Source organism: Dipodomys ordii, unplaced genomic scaffold, assembly GCF_000151885.1.
Source record: "Dipodomys ordii isolate 6190 unplaced genomic scaffold, Dord_2.0 Scaffold104, whole genome shotgun sequence".
Classification (NCBI taxonomy): domain Eukaryota; kingdom Metazoa; phylum Chordata; class Mammalia; order Rodentia; family Heteromyidae; genus Dipodomys; species Dipodomys ordii.
The window spans coordinates 1,139,793-1,160,499 of record NW_012267320.1 but is presented as its reverse complement, the minus strand read 5'-3'; the positions used below and the strand labels follow the sequence as shown (position 1 = coordinate 1,160,499).

At 52.4% G+C, this 20,707-nt stretch overlaps 1 protein-coding gene across 1 annotated transcript in view; it reads left to right on the top strand.

The window, feature by feature from the left end:
- Window positions 1-61: 61 nt before the first annotated feature.
- Window positions 62-20,707, top strand: part of Sim2 (single-minded family bHLH transcription factor 2) — a 45,617-nt gene continuing 24,971 nt past the window's right edge. The window contains exons 1-4 of the mRNA XM_013027426.1: window positions 62-240; window positions 7,906-7,988; window positions 11,069-11,158; window positions 19,606-19,714. Of these exons, the coding sequence (XP_012882880.1) occupies window positions 66-240; window positions 7,906-7,988; window positions 11,069-11,158; window positions 19,606-19,714 (457 nt within the window). The 5' untranslated portion in view covers window positions 62-65. The remainder of the gene's footprint in view (window positions 241-7,905; window positions 7,989-11,068; window positions 11,159-19,605; window positions 19,715-20,707) is intronic.

The window sequence follows — 20,707 nt, the reverse complement described above, 5'->3', positions numbered from 1 at the left end:
GCCCCAGCGCAGCTCCGCGGGCCTGGAGCGCGGCGGGGTCTTAATATGCCCAGACCCGAGGCGCGATGAAGGAGAAGTCCAAAAATGCGGCCAAGACCAGGAGGGAGAAGGAAAATGGCGAGTTCTATGAGTTGGCCAAGCTGCTCCCGCTGCCGTCGGCCATCACCTCCCAGCTGGACAAAGCGTCCATCATCAGACTCACCACGAGCTACCTGAAGATGCGCGCCGTCTTCCCGGAAGGTGAGGCCTCGGGTGGGCGGCCGCTCGGGCTCCCCGCCGGGGACAGCGCGTCCGCGGGGGCTGCGCCGGGGCCGGGGCCGGGGCGCCCAGGCGGTGGAGCCATCCCTCGGCCCGTGGCAGAGCAGTTGCAACCCAAGAGTTGTTTCAGGGGCCGGCGGTGCCCCGCCGACACAGCCAGCGGTTCTCTTTCCCTCCGCGTTTGCATTTTCTTCCGCTTTTCTTTTCTTCCTGCCTCTGTCAGTCTCCTTTTCATCCTCTCTTATCGTTCTTCCTCCTCCTCTTCATCTCCTCCTCCTCTCCTCCACTTCTTCCTCCTCTTCTCGTTTTCTTCCTCTTCTTTCTTCCTCCTCAGACTCTCTATGTCCCTCCACTCCTGTTCGTCTCCGTTGTTTTGTTTCCCCTCCTCTCCTCTCCTCCCTTCGCCCTTCCTTCCTGTAGCTCTCCTTCTGCTTCTCCTTCCTCCGTGACTTGCTGGCGTCCCTGTTTTCCTGGGGAGGTGGAGGTGCCCGGCAGCGGGGAGGCCGGGGCGCCGCGGGCTCCGGGCTCCGGGCTCCGGGTCGGTCCCCTTCCCAGCGAGCGAGCGAAGATCGAGGTCGGGTGGAAGACCGGAGCTGGGTGAGCCGGGACGCCGCGGGGGAGAGAAGCGAGGACCCCGGGCCGGAGCGGGGCCCGTTCTGGTTCCGGATCGGCGGAGGGCGGCGGGGCCCACGGCGCCCCGAGAGGCGTCCGCGGGAAGAGGGCGAGCGCGGGTCGCGGACACGGTGGGGTTGCGGGTGGGCTCTCCCAGCCCAGCCTCTGCCCGCCTGAGCCGGGGACGGCGGGCCCCGAGCGGCGGGCCCGCGGGGTGCACCGGGGACGCGGCAGGATCTCCAGGCCGTGGAGCCTCGAGGCCGCGTCGGCGTCCGGAGCCGTGCGCGGGAGCCAAGCCGCGGGGAGACGCAGCCGCCGCCGCGCGCTCCGCCCGGAGAGGGTTGCGGGTCGCGGGCGGACGGGTGACAGGTGTCCCGCGGCCCCGGCGCAGCCCGCGGCCGGCCGCGCGGTCGCCCCGGAAGCCGCACGCTCTCCCGCGTCCGCCCCACGCTCGCTCGCTTCTCGCTCTGAAGTTGCGTTTTCCACCCTCTCCCTCCGACCCGGCCTGGCGCCGGCTGCGGCCTCGGCTCTCCAGGCCCGCGAGCCTGGGAGCGATCGCCGCCGGACTCGGAGCCCCCAGAACCAAGGGCGGCCTCGAAGGGGGTCCCCCCTCGCCACAGCCGGGCTGTGCGCTCCCCTCCTGGGCTCCGGGTGGGGGGCCCGGCGCGCGTCCCCGGGGCCCCCTGCCCCAGCCGGGCCGCCGGGGGTGGCTGGCCCTGGCGGGTCGCTTATTCGCCCTCTCGGTCCCTGGCCCGCAACGTAGAGGGAGCCCTCTGCTGCCGGCGTTTTCAGCGGAAATGCACGTGGAATCTGGTGTCCTCGGGCTGCGCGTCTCCTTCCCACCCGGGGCACGGGGTCGTGGGAGTGCCCGCTGGGCCGCGCGCCCCCTCCGCGTGCTACAAAATCAGGTGTGGAACCGGACCGGGCGCGGGGCGCGGCCTCCCCGGCCCCCTGCTGTGCGTGGCTTGGTTTTTGGTTTGTGTCAAAGCAAAAAGAATAAATGGTGAGAAGAGTAAAGCATTGGTTGTGAAGGATCCCGAATGCGGCTGAGCTGACCCTCGGGAGAGGGCTACCCAAAGAGGAACGCACAAGCCATGCTGGCTTGGGAAAGTTGCCTGGGAAGGCTGCTAAAAAGAAAAATCGAGAAGTGTCTTACGTGTTCTCCCACAGGACGCCGGCTGACATTGGCCTGGGGTGCCTGCGGGGTCCGGTGTGCGCGCGGGCTCCTGGCTGCGGGGTGGGAGGCTTGCTGGGCTGTGTTCAGAGCCGTGTTCGGGGCTTCCCTCCCCGCGGAGCGGCCAGCTCCCTCTTCCCAGAGAATAACGCGGGAGACTCTGGCTTTGGCTTTCTGGAAATGGCTCTAAACCTGTGGCGTCTAACTGGGGGAAGAGGGTCAACTTCTACCCCCCACCCCCACCCCAAGCCCACTTCCTGCAGAGCCGCTGTCCGGGCTGGAGGAGCTGTCCGTTCTCTTGGAGCTGGCGGTGTGCGGGGCTGAGTTGTAAATCTGAGAGTCCAGGGCAAAGAGAAGATGCGTCTAGAAAAACCTCCATTTTGCAAAGTGACGTCCTTGCCTAACTTGAGGAACTCTGTGGTGGGAGCACAAGGGGCCCCTTCATGGATTTAACTTGTTCTTAGGGATCCCAGATTTACTCTGAGCCTGGTGAAGGCAGTAGCCCTACTGCGATTTTAGAATCAAGGCCAGCCTGAGCCGGGACAGGAACCCGAAAATCGCTGGAACCCCCAAATCGCTCCCAGCTTCCAAAGGGAGAGTTATTGAGTGGCACCCACCTGCCAAGGGAGGTTTTACCCAACCTGGCCCAAGTAGGATCTTGGGTAAAGAAGAATCTAGAGACAATTTTAGGACTGTGGGGGTTAGAAAATGAGGAAGGGTGGGAATCATCAGACCAACCCTCACTATCAGAACAACCCGAGTGGTGCCTGCCTTCTCCAGGCCGAGGCCCAACTCAGAGGGTCTGCTGCCCAGCAAAAGGGAGTTCTCTGATTTGGAGAATGCTTGGGTTTTTTTTTTACAGGTAGTTTGGAGGTTCTGCTGTCACCTGGTGTTGCTCAACCTCATTCTTTGTAAAATTAGTGGATTTTGGGTTCTACACGTTGTATGTGGGTGCACGTGTGCCCCCCACGGGAAGATCTTGGGGCAGAGGAGGGAATCTATTCAAGTCACTCTGTCCTGCAAACTCCCGGTGTTCACGGGCACCAGCGGGGGTGGGGGGAGCTTTTAAACAAGGAGAGGGTGGATTTCCACCTTACTCTAAAAGCCCGCTGTTTTCTGGGTGTCCATTTTCTCTTTCAACATTGATCTGAGAACCCAGAGTTCGTCAGGGTGTGGAAGAGAGCTAGTGAGCAACAAGGTCTGGAAATGGAAACCTGGGGTGAGGCGGAGAACGGGAGAAGGCATTGAACAACTCGGTAGTTAGGCTTAACGGACTGCACCCAGCCGCCCAGGGCTCCAGAGCCCAGAGCAGGCAAACTGGTTGCTCCCGGACCGGACCATAGGCACTGTGGGCACACTGCCTGGGCCACATCAGAGAGGGGCAGCGTTGGTTTTCAGCAGCCCTCCCCCACTCATTCGCCAGAATACCCCTAGATCTGAGGTTTGGGGGCAGGATGTGGCACTTCCCTGTGGACCTCCCGATCCTACAACTAACTGTCAGGTAGTTGGAAACTCAGGCCTCGGGTCCTTTCCCCTTGAGACCCTTCTCCAGGGGACAGACCTGAAACACCCTGGAGCGGTGAGGGAGGGAGGGAGCACACCATCCCAACCTTTACTTAAAAGCAGAAAACTCTCTTTCTCTATCCTCACACACACAGACCAACTCCCAGGCTGAAGTATTCCAGTAGCTGAATTCCTCTAGGTTTCCCTTCCAATACGGCACCCCTTTTATGTCCCTGCCTGGTGTGGTGGGAAGGAGCCAGATCGATCGGGGATTCTTGGCTGAAGAATCGTAGCGCTGGTTTGTGAGGTGACAGGCATCTAACGCGGCAGAGGAGACTCTAGAGCCGCAGGCTTTTCTTAGGCAGTCCCAAATCGTGTTTTCTAGCACGGAGGCTCGCGTTTGTAGATTAATATACTTTCATCCCAGCTCCCCCCCCTCCTTTGAAGCTGCCAAGGTGTGGAATGGGCTCTGGAAGGCATAGCTCAGGCCCGAAGCCCACCCTTGCCCCTCAGTGTAGTGCTGAAGGCGGCCTTGGAGCAGGGCGCACACCACGCACCCAGTGGCACACGGGATAGAGGGCAACACCCCGCCCCACACCCTGAGCTCCTCCTGGCAGCTGCATCCGTATTTCCCAAGTGTATGTGACCATGCGGGTGCATTGACCCAGTCTTAAGCCGCCTCCGCTCCCTCCCTGGCCCAATTGGTTAGTGGGGGCTCTTCTTGCCTATCTAGCAGCCCTTTACACACCTCCACATGCTCTTCTGCTTCTGGGTCAATTGATTAAAACCAGGACGTTTTTGAGGGGCTTGGGAGAGAACAGAAAAGGTAAGGCCTGAGACAGACTGGTATGGTCTGGGGAACCCCCAAATCCTGATGATTTACAGGGGTCCTAGAGCATCAAGAAGGTAGCCCCAGCCCCCAACTCCCCCCACGACACCCTCTAATGGGCTTGCCCAGTGCGGCAGCCCTGATGGGAGCCCTCCCCCAGCTCACCCACCCTGGAGGCCTGCCGGCCGAGGCCCGGTGGCTTTCGTGGGGTAGGTGAGATCTAGGTGGGCAGCTTGCACAGAGGCCTGGCATGCATTTGGATGGAAGAAGGAGAGCACCCAGCAGGCCCTGCCTTCTCTCTCCCTCTTCACACTCTCTTGACTTGGCAATGCTTTGCCAGCGTTTGCCACCTGGCGTCCACAGTGGCTTGCAACAGGCCAGAGGTCACACTCCCCATGAACCCCTAGCCCTCCAGGAGTGACAGCATAGCCTGCAAGCAGCCACTGTCCAGTTTAGAGCCTAGAAGTGAAGATTGGAGCACCGGCTGGAGATCTGGTCCTGCAAAGTGGCTAAGAGGAAGGAGCCGGACACGGGCTCAAGTGGTAGAGCACTAGCCTTGAGCACAAAAGCTCAGACTGTACCCAGGGCTCTGAGTTCAAGTCCCGGTGCTGGACACACACACACACACACACACACACACACACACACACTCTCCCCTGGAGGAAAGGGAGGCTGCTTCTGTTGGGAGGGATCCTGAGCTTTTTGTGGTAGGGTGAGGGTGAGGACAGCCCTTCCCTGGTGTTGAGGCCATTTGTTTTCCATATAAATGGGGTGCGACCTGGGAGGAAATGTGCGCATCTTGACATTTCCACCAAAATCAGGGCCCTAACTCTCGAGGCAGTAGCCAAAGTCCTGGTGACAGGGGTCCTGCTGACCCATCCAGAAGAACTCTGAGTCCCACCCTCCTCATCCTCACATTTGAATGGGGCAGCAGAGAGAAAAACCATCTCCCCTTCTCTCAAACGCTCTTATTTCCGGGTCCCGTGTTTGGGTCTGTGGCCTACATCTGCAGATGTGTCCAGAGCCTGTGGCTCATGAGCTGTTTGTTGACCGACCAGCCAAGTGGCCCAGAGTGGAGCCGTCACACTGCGCTTCTTGTGGAGGGAATATCTGAGGTTTCAAATCATAGCAATCAAGAGTGTGGTACAAGCACCAGCACCCCAAAGCCTGGGCAGCAAGAGGGGAAGGAAGTGACAGAATCGGTGTTTGAGCTCAGCTCCTCTTACCTCAGTTTCTCCCTGTGGCTTTCTACAACCTTGGTTTTTCCTGGCTTTCAGAAGCCCAGGGGTCCCCAGCTTGTCCTGTCAGGAAAATCTAACTCGGGGTCCCCAGCGGCTCCAAAGTCCTCCCTGCTACCCCAGGAGAATCTTTACCTATAGGCTTGTAGGCTCTCCCCCTTTGGTTAAATAAATCTCTTTTTGGTCTCACCCTGGACTCACAGGCCAGGCCCCTGACTTTTTGCCTTTTGCCAGTGAGTCACACTTTACAGTATCAAGACGATTCTTTCTGTCACAACCTTTTCTTTATTCTGTCTCCACGTTCAGCCCAGAGCAGATTTTTTTTCACGGGCTGAATGCAAAGCCCTTGCCACAGCGGCCGCTAACGCAAGAGTTGGCAGGGCCCAGGAGAGCAGCTGGGGAGGGGTCTCAGCAGCCCCCTTCAAGCCAGATCTGCAGAGCCCCAACTCTGCCTGTGAATGGAGGCATGCTGGGAAGTTACCGAAGAACCAGCAGCTTAAAGGAGTCTCTTGAAGCGGATGGAAAACTCTTGGGTTGCAGCAAAGCTACTGCAGGGCTTTCCGCACTGGTTTTCTTTTGAAAGAGTCCAGCAGAGGTGTCTGTTTTAGGGGGGATCATTTCCTGGGTGAAAATTCCCCCAGCTCACTGGCTCTCCCAGGTGGGCACTCCCTGAACCCCTGTACCCCTCCGTGGGGCCTAGAGGCCAGAGAGAGCAATGTGGGCACCTCTCCCTACTCAACTCCTTTATAAATTAGTTCTCAAGTTTCACTTTTCCCCTTGCTGTTGAAATGGAATAAAGGCGGCCTCCACCATCTGACTGGAACTGAGTCTGAGGGCGCCCCTCGTGCTGCTGGGCGCAGGGTGGCCATGCTTGGGTTTTCTGTGGTTAGGGTTCAGGTTCGGGTTCGGGTTAGGATTTTCTGCTGCGGTGGAAGTGGAGGGGCTTCGAGCGGCGAGCGGCGTAGGTTAGGAGAGATTGGAGAGTAGACATTAGCTGCTACGTGGGGAGACCAGAGCCAGCCCCAGATTCCCACCGTCGTCCATCCAGCCCCAGAAATAAAAAGTCATTTTTCTTTTTGTAAGCTTCCCAGCAGTAGGAATGTCTACCAAAGCCTCTGATTTGTCTCCCGGAGTGGAGGCGGCCAGGGAGCCCACGCAGGGTGGGGGAACCCATTCCAGGCTGCCCACTTGAGGGTGCTTCCTGCACCCCAGAGTCTCGGTGGCAGGGGAGCCTGACGTGGCGGCAGGCTGGGCTTGCACCCCTGTTCCCCGATGATCCTCACCCACAGGAAGTGGTGGCAGGTGAGGATGAGGTGTCAGAGACACCCTGGGGTCACCTGCAGGTAAACAGCCGGGGTGGTGGACAGACGCTGAGCCACTGCCCAGCAGGGTGGAGAGTTCTCTGCGATGGGGGCTTCTCGCACAGGCCAGACAGCTTTGGCCGAGACTGGGGGTTGGTGGTCTAGCCCCCACATCCGCTTCTGCAGGCTTCCGCACTTCCTCCTTGGTGGGTCTTGCTGGAGAAAGCCCAGGCTCTCCAGGGCCACAGCGGCTGGCCCAAGGGTGCAGGGAGAGAGGGGGAAGGGAAGGAGGGAGGGACAAAAGAGGGAGGGAACGTTATGCTTGGTTCTCTTTTACTGGGTGCAATTTTGCAACCCAAGGTGGCCTTGGAGAAGTGGGGGTTTGGAGTCCTAAGGGGCCCAGTGGAGAAGCCGAGGGCCCTGATTGTTGAGAGCAGACAGCGCCTGCCCGTGGTCCGACCATGTCCTCCTCCCCGCCATTGCTGCTAGGTTTAGAATTTGCCCTTAGGAAGTCCCACCCAGGCAGGAGCTCTGGGGTGGGAAGTGAGGGGGCAGAGCTCCTGGAGAGCCTGCTTGAAGACCTTTTTCTACTCTCCTGTCCCAGAAGGGAGGCAGAGAGAGAAGGTTGTCGGGGATTAGGGGTCAAATCGATCCCCTCCACTGGCTTCCAGGATGGTCAATTTCAAAGCAAATTAGATTACTTTGTGGCATTTCCAATCAGACAGCACTGTCAGCGCTGGGGAGCACGTGGGGCCCCCCATGGGAGCTCCGGCCCGGGCCAGGCCAGAGTTCTCCGAGGAAATTCCTCCTCCAGCCACGGATGGGGTGCAGACGGCCATGACCTGCGGGCTGCGGGCAGAGGAGACTGGGAGCCTTCTTCTGTGATCTGGTGTGTGCAGCGCAGAGGTCTTGCGTGTGGCTGGCTTGTGAGGTACTCGGCCTCCGGCTGGGCGCCGCTGTTTACTGTGTTTTATTTATTTCCTCGTCTAGGTTTAGGAGATGCATGGGGCCAGCCCAGCCGGCCAGGGCCCCTGGACAGTGTTGCCAAGGAGCTGGGGTCTCACTTGCTGCAGGTAAAGCCAACTGGGGAGGGGCACTCGTACCCCTGGGTGGGACTTAAGTCTTTTCAGACCGACCTTCTGGCTGTTTGGGAACTCAGAAAGCAGGAACCTCACACTCAGCCTTGGGCCATTGTGTGTGTTTGCAGAGGTTATACTGAGGCAGAGACAGTGCCAAAAACGGAATAATGACAGTACTTGTTGGTGTGTGTGTGTGTGTGTGTGTGTGTATCCATTGGGGCAGGAACTCAGGGCCCTGGTACTTTCCCCTGTCATTGAAGGCTGGTGTTCTACCCCTTGCTCAAGTGGTAGCTCCACTTCTGGCTTTTGGGGGGTAGTTAATTGGAGATAAGAGTCTCAAGGGCTCTCCTGCCCAGACTGGCTTGGCACTGAGATCCTCAGCTCTCAGCCTCCTGAGTAGCTAGGATGACAGGCGTGAGCCACCACCGCTCAGTACTTGAGTTTTCTCAAAGCCAACTTCTTTTCAAAACATCATCCTTTGACTCCATCACTCACCTACGGTACGTTCTATTTTTTTTTGTGGGGGGGAGGTCCGGTCGTGGGGCCTGAACTCTGGTCCTGGGCGCTGTCCCTCAGCTCTTCAGCTCAAGGCAAGCGCTCTACCACTTGAACCACAGCACCACTTCTGGCTTTTTTTCTTTTTGCTTATGTGGTGCTGAGGAATTGAACCCAGAGCCTCATGCATGCAATGCAAGCGCTCTACCATTGATCCACCTTCCCAGCCCCAGTACATCCTATTTTTTTAACTCCATTTTATTCTAAGAAACAAGCTGAGACTCAGGGAGGTTTAGCGGAGGGCTCCCGGGCTCCCGGGGGGCTCAGAGGCCACCTGGGCAGGTTGTAGGACCGGTTTGTGAGAGCCTGTTGCGTTTTCACAGAAGGCAAGGAGGAGGCTCACTGGGCACCAAAGGCCACTTCCAGATCAGTGGCCCATGCCAGCTGGCAACCAACATCTCATCAAAGACCCAATTCGTTTCCCCCTCGCTGTGTGTCCCGGCAGCCACAAATGCCTTACCTAGAGAGAGCGACTTTGCATTTCCTCCCTCTATTTTATGCTTTCGTTAAAAAAAAAAAAAGTTGGCTGCAGGCTTGGTGACTGAGCTGGTAAAGCAGCCCCGAGCTGTGCGTTTTGGGTGAAAAGAAACCAAACAGATTTTTCCCCCCAAACTCACTTGCCCCAAATGTCTAGGTGTGATTGGTTTTATAAATGCGGGCGCTGGAAGCGACAGGGGCTCTCTGAGCCCCTCTGGCCGCTGCCAGGCGCTTGCTCCCAGCCCTGGAGTGTTTCACAGTCCCACAGATTATAAATGACACTAATATCAAGGACTACAAAGTGCCAGGAACTTCAGTGAAAACCCGGCGGGTAAAGTCAACACCCCCCACGTCCCCACTGTACATTTAATTAATTCCGGAGATGGCTGTATTATAGATGGAAGCGAATTAGGTCATTCAGAGCTACAAGAGCATACTCCACTTTTTTCCCATTAAGAACTTTATTCTTGTTATTATTATTATTTTAGCTACTGCCAGCAGCTTTTAGGATTTAATTAGGACAGTTTCTCCACTCATTTTCCTGCATATTGGGAGAGAGAGATTTCCTCTCACACATCTCTTTAATGATTTTGACACAAAATGTGTCAACAGATGTAGGCTTTTGAAAGTTGCCTTATAGCTTATATTTCTGAGATGTTTATATAGTTTATAGTTTATATTTAATAAAATTGCCTTATAGTTTGTATTTCTGATAGTTGCTGGGAAAATACTTTGTAGTTAAGTTAGAAACCTGCAGGCAAGTAAGGTTTATAGCCAGAATGTTGCTTTCAATCTAAGCAAAAGCAAAGGTAAAAAATAAATAAACAGAAAAAATTAACAAATTGTATTTAGGCAGCACTGTGTGTAAGAATATCTTCAGTTTCACATCTACCGCATCTTTACCTGTCCCCCTTTCAGAGGGGGTTTTTAGGAAGCACAAAGGTGATCTCGTTCTGATTAGATACTGTAAAAATAGTTTGTAGCCAGAAATTTGGAATATTTTTATAGGTACAGTACTGTGGCTTGTATAGGTTTTTTAAAAAATTACTTTTCTTTAGTATTGAATCTAAAATATGAATGAATAAATAAATACTTAGTGTTTTTATCCTTGACACATAACTATAGCCATGCCTTTTAGTTTCTGAATCTCCTCTCTTTAATTTCCACTTTCTTTTTTAGAGAGTTAGGAAGATTGAGGCAAAAAAAAAAAAGTTCTCATTTCACTGGAGTAGTGTTAAGTTTTCCAGAAATCGCTACTCTTTCTCCTTGAATTTAGCCAAGGTTATTTGATCTCGTACAAAGTCTACATAGTTAATATTGTAGACCTAAGTCTGGTAAAATCTTTGACTATTTTGTTTTATTTTCTAGGGAGTGGTGGGAATTTATTATTCCAATGGTACGTAGGGGTAGCTAGGAAATTGTGGCACATTAGGTGATGTCCTCATGGTGCAAATGATTGCCAATTACGACGTTAAATGGTTTATAGAGGGGCAGATGTTCCCCTAAGAACCATAGAACTCCGGATTTGTACTGAGTGCTCAAATAAGCCCAAACTATAAAGCTCCTCCACGCCACAGTGAGTGCGCTAGGAACTCTCCCGTGCTTGGCATGATTTTGTGATGTGGATGTGAGACTGTTTTTCAAAGTGCTTTAAAAGCATTTGAGAGTCTGGCCTGGGAAATGAACCTCAAGTATGTAAGGCTGCCTGCAGCTCTCCTGGCTCCGGCTCCTTTTTTACTGTATGTTAACAAGTGTGTGTGTGCACGTGTGTGTGGAAATAAGACTGGATGTGCATGTGTGTATAGATCTATGCATATACACATACACATGCAAGTGTGTATAAAGAGGGATACGTGTGTCTACACATATACACATATATACACACGTATACAAGCATATATGTAAATAAGTATATGTACCCAGGTAGCCAGGGGTGGCCAGGCTAAGCACGCAATGCACCACGGAGCTCCCTCACAGCCTGTCCTACTTAATGAGGGTGGAGAGCTACCCTCACTCCCCCTGACACTGTTTTCTCTCTACAGACTTTGGATGGATTCGTTTTTGTGGTAGCGTCTGATGGCAAAATCATGTACATATCCGAGACGGCGTCTGTGCATTTAGGCTTGTCCCAGGTAAGTAGTGTCTGTACACAACCAAAATATTCAACTGAGTGTCTGTGGACGGGACAGCCTTCCAACCTGAACAGCCATCTTTTGAAACCTCCCAGAGTGCTCTGCTCAGGATGACCCTTTGCCTGGGGGAGAGGGGGGCAAAGGAGGGTTGTTTCTCCTTTGTGGCTAATGGCCAGTGTGTCTGAACCGTCATCAGACTTCTAGAGTGTTCTGGGGCCCACTGGCTTGTCAGCTTGCGTGATGATCTTGCTCGCCCAGCGCGGGGATTGGACACGGGTCCTCAGTCCACACAGGCGGCCACGTTGCTATGAAGTGGAGGGAAGCTTGCGGAGGCCTTGGGTGTGAGGCCCCGCGTGTCTGGGAGATGGGAAGAAGGGATAGATTTATGAGTGTTCACATGGCATTTGGGGTCATTTTTCCTGAGTTTTTTCCAGCTCAGTGGTTGTTTCAAGTAAAGCATTTTATAAGCTTGTGATAGAAACTCATAAAACTCAGTTTACTACTGTTTTGTACCCCAAGGTCCTGGTTTCTTTAGACCATCTCCATATTACCAAATTTCCCAGCAAAGTGGAGCCATCATCCCTCAGAGGAAAGAGGTGGGACCGGTGTGTCACCAGGGCTTAGAAGCTTGTTCGTGCGTCTCTGGGGAGAGGCTGGGTTGTCACGTCTGATTTCGCTGGTGCCGATGGTGCGGCATAAAGTCATGCTTTGTTTTTAAAGATTAAAAAAAAAATTAATTGGCAAAAAAGAGAAGACAAAAATGTCACTTAAAAAAATAGATGAAGGGAATAAATGTTTCTTTCTGTTGTGAGCTCTCGGTCTGCCTTCCCCTGACAACGGAGAACACAGCGCAAGTAATGACAAGCACCAGAGAGTGGGTGGTGGAACACATGGGATCGCACAGCGCTCGCCTCCTCCGCTCCTTAAGCCAAAAGAAGGCAAGGGCTCTCAAGGGGTCTCAAGGGGTCTCAAGGTCTCTCAAGGTGTCTCATGTGGCTGGAGTTTTTGCACTGAAAAGCAAAATCACTGAATTTAGCAACCCACGTAAGACGGATTCCTTTCAGGTTTCTGCCAGCACATTTAAACCAAACAGCAAACAAAACCAAGGTCACCTCGCGCTGCCCCACCTTCTCCTCCCAGGTCTATCGTCCACTTTGTCTGAATGGTTAACGTTTCTCTTTCCTCATGCGATGCCAAGTGACTCGGGCCCAAAATCATTTGAACGTTTCTTTTCTCTTCCTCTTTCCTTTTCTTTTTTACTTTTCAAATAAGGGTTTACTAAGGCTTGACTCTTGTACTCACAGGACTCATGGGTGAATATTTGTTGAATGAGAATGAACGTTGAGAATATGAAGTTTACTGTTTCTGTGGGGTCACAGGAGAGATAGCCCGGTGGTAGAGCACAGGCCTGGCATGTAAAAGGCCCTCTTTCTGTCTTTTACTATTTCTCTATTTTCTGTGGCTATGATACCTTGATTTGTTATCTTGCCCTATTTAGAATTAATTAGGATCCTTTAGTTTTATCCAGACTGATTTCTTCTGACTAAATCTGACAAAAATGACTTTGGCTGGATTATTTACTCCTTTTTTTTCTTTTCTGGTGGTTTGAACTCAGGACTTCTCAAATTGCTTGGCGGGTACTCTATCACGGGTGCCACACCTCCAGTTCTGATTTTTGTTTGCTATTTTAGAAATGGAATCTTAAGGACTTTTCTGCCTGGTTTGGCTTTGAACCTTGATCCTCTAGATACCAGCCTCGTGAGTAGTTAGGATTACAGAGGCACAAACTGCTGACACCCGAAAGATGATTTACTTTAAAAAATTATAATTTACAAGAGCGTCACAAACATTTCACTTGTTTCCCAGATGACTAGTCAGAAATCTTTTTAAGATAAATAAAGCCACTGTTGTTGAACATCAATGTTAGATCTCCAGCAGTCAGACGGAAAGGATCCGTTCTATAGTTGTCTCTGTCTGACAAGGCAGATACTTGATATCCTGGAACCATGATTTAAATAATAAACGAATTCCTGTTACATCCTCCTTTCATGATCATGGTAAGGAGAAGATCAAGGAAACTGTTTTATGTGTTTTGTACCCGATAGTGAGCCACATAGCAGGCAGAGAGGCCACAGTGTGAGGAGAACACAGTTGCTTGCAGAGTTCTCTCCGGGCGTGGGTGAGGCTGGCCCTGTCCCATGCCCGGCCCTGTCCAGTGCCCGGCCCTGTCCTGAGGTTGTCTCAGCCAGGTGGCTGGTCTACCGCCCGTCGTCTCTGCCATTTCTCTCTGTTAATGTGGGCTATAGCGGGGACCGAGTCTGAACGCGGTCATTAAGAACCTCCACCTTCTAGGCGAGGTGGCAGATCCCTGCTTCTCATTAACTCCCCAGAAGGAAAATGAGGCAGCCTGGCGAATAAAGATCACATTTCCTTTCGATTGCACACAGAAATCAAACTTGTTATCACCAGCAGGAGCCATGCACTACCATTTTCCAGAAAGTTCTGCAGATAGGATTATTTTGTTTTTGTCTCTGTGTCCCCAGAAGAAGTGTTCCTTTAAAAAAGAAAGACTGGTTACACAGAGTAACTGATTTCTTCTGGATTTTTCCGTGGGCCTCTGTAAGAATCCTGAACGGCTGAGGTACGTTCCTTAGCATGGTTGGCAGTGTCCAGCAGTGAACTGTTTAAATAAGCAGCGACTGGCTCTCCATGCCCTATTCTTCCTGTCCACGGCCGAGCCCGCAGAAGCTAATCTAGACAGAATCACCATGTGCATTTTTCCTGTCTCCTTGACTTAAATTGTGAAATAAAGTATTGAATCAGATGCCAAATACCCAACTGTTCTTTTTTAAAAACATGTTTTATGCCTTTCAGATTCGTTTAGTTATTAGCAAACATTCAGACAGAACACATCACATCTGAAAAACTTTTTTTTAAAAAATAGGCTTTATTTTTAAACAAAATCACCAGAGATCAAAGTGTTGAAGACTAGGGGGTTGTAGTGGACTGCTAGCCTGGTGTAAAGTTGGTTTATTTCCCCCCTGAAAGGAGAAAAATGTTGTGTTAATAAAAATGTGCCTGAAAATAATAAGTAAGTAAATAAATAGGATGTGTACAGTATGTAGAGTAACCCTGTGAGTAGGTATGAAAGGGTAAATAGGATTTCAGGAATAGCGTGTGTTTTACATGATGCGTCTCTGGGTTCTAAGAATTTCTACTCGCTCTCAATCATGTGACCTCTGAAGCCGGGCTCCAGGTTCGTGTGGAGTCAAGTTCAGCTCTGCACCACAGTCATGAGGAACAGAAATTCACCAGCAAGGGGGAGTTGCTCCATTTTATTCTGCTTCTGTTCTGAACCCTCTAAGTAGCTCTCTGGATGATCTCTTTGAGGGCATAAAATAACCCTGTGTGCATTACAGCCCATCTCCACGAAAGCCTCCTGTTGAAGTTTTTTTTTTTTTTGGCAAGTATTGGAATAAGAAATCTCTACCACTTTTCAGGGGCGGAGTTTGTTTTGGTCTGTGTGTGCGTGTGTGCGTGCACACACTCATATGCACACGCACACGCACGCCAGTACTAGGGTTTAAACTCAAGAACTAGACCCTGTCATTTAGCTTTTTTGCTCAAAGCTGGCACTCTACCACTCAATCCATACCTCCACTTTTGGCTTTTTGGTGATTAATTGGACATAGGAGTCTGTGGAAGCCAGTAATCTTAGCCACTCAGGAGGCTGAGATCTGGGGATCACAATTTATAGCCAGCCCAGGCTGTGAGACTCTTCTCTATAGTTAACCACCAAAAATCACATGGAGCTATGGCTCAGGAACCCTGGCGTTGAGCAAAAAAGCTCAGGGACGGTGCCCGGATCCTGAGTTCAAGGTCCAAAACTGGCGCGTGCACACACGCGCACGCACACACACACACACACACACATATGCATGTACACACATATGTCTCACAGATTTCCTGCCCAGGCTGGCTTAGAACTACAATCCTCAACAGCCACTTGGGTAGCTAGGATTACAGGTATGAGCCACTGGTGCCCCCACAACTTCTTTTAGCTTTAAACTAGTAAGAAGATAATTATGGCTGCCCAAACTGGCTGCTCAATAAACGGACAGAGACAACCACAAAATGAAAGTTACCCCCAGCCCGGATGCTGAGTATTGGGAAATAACCTGTGGCCTGAAAATTCTAACTAGTGTTTGTGCAAAGGTACAAAACAGGTAGACATTTATTTATTTATTTATTTATTTTTGGGTCCGGTTGTGGGGCTTGAACTCTGGGCCTGGGCGCTGTCTCTCAGCTCTTCAGCTCAAGGCTAGCGCTCTACCACTTGAGCCACAGCACCACCTTCGGCTTTTTTTCTTTTTGCTTATGTGGTGCTGAGGAATCGAACCCAGGGCCTCAGGCATGCAAGGCAAGCGCTCTACCACTGAGCCACTTTCCCAGCCCCAGGTAGACATTTAAATATAAGGTAGTGGAAGTGGCGCTGTAGCTCAAGTGGTAGAGCGCTCGCCTTGAGCTGAAGAGCTGAGGGACAGTGCCCAGGTCCAGAGTTCAAGCCCCACGACCGACAAAAAAAAATAAATAAATAAATATAAGGTAGTGTCAGGGGAAAGTAATCTACGAATATTAATTAGATAATTTAGTTTATTTTGGAGTGAATGCAACTACTTATATTTGGCAGGCATCTTAATGGTTCAAATTCCTTTCCTGCCCTCCTTCCTCCTTCCTTCCTTTCCTCCTTCCTTCCTTCCTTCTTTCCTTCCTTCCCCCCCACCTTTTTTTTTTTTTTTTGTGTGTCAGTACTGGGGCTTGAACTTGGGACCTGGGTGCTGTCCCTGAGCAGTTTTGCTTAAGGCTAGTACTCTCCCACTTGAGCCACAGTTTCACTTCCGGCTTTTTGTGAGATGACAGTCTCGTGGACTTTTCCTGCCCGGGCTGGCTTTGAACTGTGATTCTCAGATCTCAGCCTCCTGACCAGCTAGGATTACAGGCTTTGAGCCACTGGTACCTGGCACTAATATACATTTTTAAAGACCATACAGATATGTATAAAATAGCTGTTTATGAGACATATAAAGGTAAATGTGATCTTTGAGATGGATGCCAGAAATACAGCCATAAAAATAGCAGTAGTGTTGTTTCTCTTGCACTTTGGAAATCAAGCAAAAGGAAAGCGTTTTAGGGCATATTATGTTTGTTGACATAACTTGAACCCTGAAACCCAAACCATCCTATTCTAAAATGTTTAATTTGCCACACTCAACCCTTCCCCCACCCCAACAGAGTCATGGGCTCGGTCCAGAGGCCCCATGACTCTGTCTTTCTGTAGTTACGAGATACAGCTCTCTTGGCAGAAGCAAAGCTATTCAGCACAACATAAAAAAGCTCTTAGCAGAAAGGTCATTCATTTTGTAGTTAGCACAGTTTTACAAATACTAAATATCACAGTGAAGTTCTGTTTTAATAAGGCTGATGGATGAGACCTAGGGAGTTTCATAGCAGCAGCCATACATGCACACGCGTCTGCACATGTGCACAGCGCAACACACAGGAATATGTGTGTATGTTTTTCTAGTTGGCTGGTAGTCCTCTTTCTCCCATCATTCAGAAGCACATGGAAGTATGTACATACAGGAAATCTGATGTCAAGCGTAATTTGAGTGAAGGTGAGCGCTTTCATCCTGTGTTCTGTGCACACATTCCTGTTGCCTGCTGCTAGGCGTCCTGGACAGCGTTAGCCTGGTTGTTGGTAAAAGATGCAAGAGCTCAGAAAATCAAGCCTTTCATCCCCTCGTCCCTGCTCTCCCATCCTCCAACCTGTGAGGAAATCAGATTAAAATGTGAAGCCGCTTTCCAGTCGGCAGAGATGAGACTTGCTCGAGCCCACCCCCTCCCCCACCCCCCTACAAAGACATCTCATGTGCTGCTTTTTCCTGGAAAGGAACATCAAGCAAACCAGAAGGCTCATTTCCCCCAAAACATGGGGGGGGGGCGTGATAGACCCAGAGGAAGATTTTCTATTTTGGTTTTTGGTGTTTTTTTTTCCATTTTTAAAACAAACCATTGAAATAGAGGAGGGAGAGAAGAAGGTAGAAGAGGAGGAAGATCAATAAGAAGAAGGGAGGAGGGGGACAGGGGAGGAAAAGAGGGAAGGGTAGAGAAAGGAAGGAAGGGAAGGAAGGAGGGAGAGGAGGGAGGGAAGGAAGAGGGAGGGCAGAGGGAGAGAAAGCCAGCTCCTTTACTGACGAGCTTCCAATCTCCCACTTTGCAGAACTTCACAGCGCCTTCACTCCAGCCGCCCTCGGGGGAAGGGGCACGGACTTGTCTCACACCATGCTCATTTGTTTAATTTTTTTTTTTTTGGTCGGTCATGGGGCTTGAACTCTGGGCCTGGGCACTGTCCCTGTGCTCTTCAGCTCAAGGCGAGCGCTCTACTGCTTGAGCCATAGCACCACTTCCAGTTTTCTAGTGGTTTATTGGAGATAAGAGTCTCACGGATTTTCCTGCCCAGGCTGGCTTTGAACCGTAATCCTCAGAGCTCAGCCTCCTGAGTAGCTAGAATTACAGGTGTGAGCTGCCTGTGCCCGACACTCATTTGTTTACATTTTTAAGGCCTAACAAGAATGAGTTGACACTGAAGAAGGCGGAACTGGCCCTGAGAGGCTGGCTGGAGTCAGAAGGATAAAGTGGGAGGGAGATGTGATCTATTCTGAACAAAACGTGACTGGCACATCTGGGCAACTTGGCAAACGAGGGTGGGAGGAGTGGGAGACATGGCTCTGCAGTGCGGGCGGAGGCGGGGACCGGAGGGAAGGCCACAGGCGAGACACTCCCTCCGTGGGCAGGGCTGAGGACAGCTTCAGACCCAGCCCCAGGCACCTGGTACCCCGCACTGCCTTGTGTCTTCAAGTCTCTTTCCACACTGGGTTTAGGATTTGTTGTGTTGTTTTGTTTGTTTTGTTTTGGTCAGTCGTGGGGCTTGAACTCTGGGCCTGGACGCTGTCCCTCAGCTCTTCAGCTCAAGGCGAGCGCTCTACCACTTGAGCCACAGCACCACTTCGGGTTTTCTGGTGGTTTATTGGAGATAAGAATCTCATGGATTTTCCTACCGGAGCTGGCTTTGAACTGCGATCCTCTGATCTCAGTCTCCTGAGTAGCTAGGATGACAGGCATGAGCCACTTGCGCCAGGCTGGCTTTGGGGTTCGTAGTTGGAGTGAGCACTCCTGGAGCTCCCCTGAACACTGTCCTTGTCCGTTACCCCAGCCTTACTGATTGTAGCTCTCAAATGAGGGCTCATCACCCACCATTGCATAGGAGCCTGGTCTGGTGGTGGTATTGGTAGTTGTTGCTAGAACATTCTATGTCGCTGCCCATCATGAGGTGGGTAAGGGGCCTGGATCATCAGAAATCAGCCAGCATGTCCGTCTTCTCTCTCACACTATGTTTGAGAGAACCCCAGGAAGTGTCTGCAGGTCACGAATAAGACAGTGAGGGAGTCTGGTCAAGTGCCCATGCGGCTTCCCACCAAGCGAGCCGCATCCTCTCTGATCTTGAGGCCCCCATGGCGCCCCCAGCGGCCAGGTAGTGTCCACACGCACAGATAGCCACCTCAGGAAGCCATGATGGTGTCACAGGGCTGGCCAGGAGGGTCCCAAGCCCTCCCAGGGGGCCGTGCCGAGACCCCGGGCCGGCAGCCACCGTGAGCACAGGCATGCTGGACCGGGAAGGCCAAAGGCACACCTCTGGCCTGATGCGAGAGGCCCGGCTGCGGGCTGACAGAGAGAGGCCCCGTGGCGCAGGGGGAGTCCTTGTCCAGAGCAGCCCGGTGCCTGTGGGTCAGGGCTCGGGCTCTGAGTGACAAGGCCTTGAAGAGAGAGCAGGAGGGTCCTGGTGACCCAGCTCCCCGGAGCAGTCCCCTCCCACAGCGCGTGGTGAGGTGGGTACTGGACAGGTCAGGCGTGATCTCTCTCTCCCTCCCTGCCTGGGCTTGAACTCAGGACCTCGGTGCTGTCCCTTAGCTTTTTTCCCTCAAGGCTGGTGCTCTGCCACTTGCGTGACCGCTCCACTTCTGACTTTTTGCTGGTTAACTAGAGACAAGAGTCTCAAGGACTTCCTTACCCAGGTTGGCTTCGCACCTTGATTCTCAGATCTCAGCCTCCTGAGTAGCTAGGGTTACAGGCGGGAGCCACCAGCAACTGTCTTTGAGTCTCTCGGAAGTTGTCTTCTGTCCGAAGGACACAGCCCAGGCCCTGAGGTGGGACCCCCATCTCCAAGGCCCCTCCTCTGCTAAAGACTGTCTTGGTGCTGAGTCCCATGGTGTCTGTGGTTCAGAGTTCTATGTCTGGCAAAGCTGTGACCTGCGGTGGTGTGACCCCGCCCCGTGCCCGCCCTGGACGGATGGCACTGATGACTCTCTGGCCCCCTCCTCCCTCGGCAGGTGGAGCTCACTGGCAACAGCATCTATGAGTACATCCATCCTTCAGACCACGACGAGATGACGGCGGTCCTCACCGCCCACCCACCCCTCCACCACCACCTGCTCCCAGGTACCGCCCAGGCCCGAGGCGGCAGACCCACCGCAAGGCCGCCTTCTCCACGGTCACCCCGGAGCTGGCTGCCTGCACCTGCCCAGGAGCTCAGCAGTGCCTGGGGCAAACCGGCAGCACCCCCACCAAGGGGGATTTGTGTCTCCCCCTCCCTCCCCCCTCCCTCCCTCCCCCCTCCCTTTCCCTTCCCTCCCTTTCTTCCTTCTTCCCTTCTTTTCCCTTTGCTTCTTCCTAATGCCCTTCTTTACTCCCTTCCTTCCTTCTTCTTTCCTAATTCCTTCCTTCTTTGCTTCTGTCTCTCTCCTTTCCTTCCTTTTCTCCTATTTTTCTCCCTCTTTTTCTTTCATTCCATCCCACCACCCTCTCCCTTTGTCTCTGTTTCTGTGTCTGTCTCTGTCTCCCGGTCTCTCTGTCTCTGTCTCTCTCTCCCTCTCTCTCTCTCTGTCTCTCTCTGTCTCTCTCTCTGTCTGTCTCTGTCTCTGTCTCTGTCTGTCTCTGTCTCCCTCTCTCCCTCTCCCCCTCTCTCTCTGTCTCTCGCCCGGACCTTGTGCATGCCAGACTAGCACTCTACTTCAGGCTTCATGCCCAGATCATGCCTTTGTTTTCAGCCAATGATATTGAACCATCTGCACCAGTGACCGTGGAGACCAAAGCGTTCTCCACTCACGTGCTCTTTCCGCTGTAGGGCTTTCAAGGTGGAATCAGGAGTTCAGACCGGGCCTGCTCCCCCTGAGGACAGATCATGAGGAGGGGACAGGGCCGGGAAAGGTCATGGGGAAAATGACACCTAGATTTCCTCTAGATAAAATTTAGCCTCGCTTTGCTGGTGACTGTAGACTATAAACCGTGGCTCCTGTGGCTTTGCTAACTGCAGACATCACAGAGAGATTGCCTGATGACATTACAGATATTTAACCATATGCTTGGTGCTCTGGCTACTTCAAAAGTTTGAGAGTTATACCTGCTCCTGATTCTTGTTATGGAATGCAACGG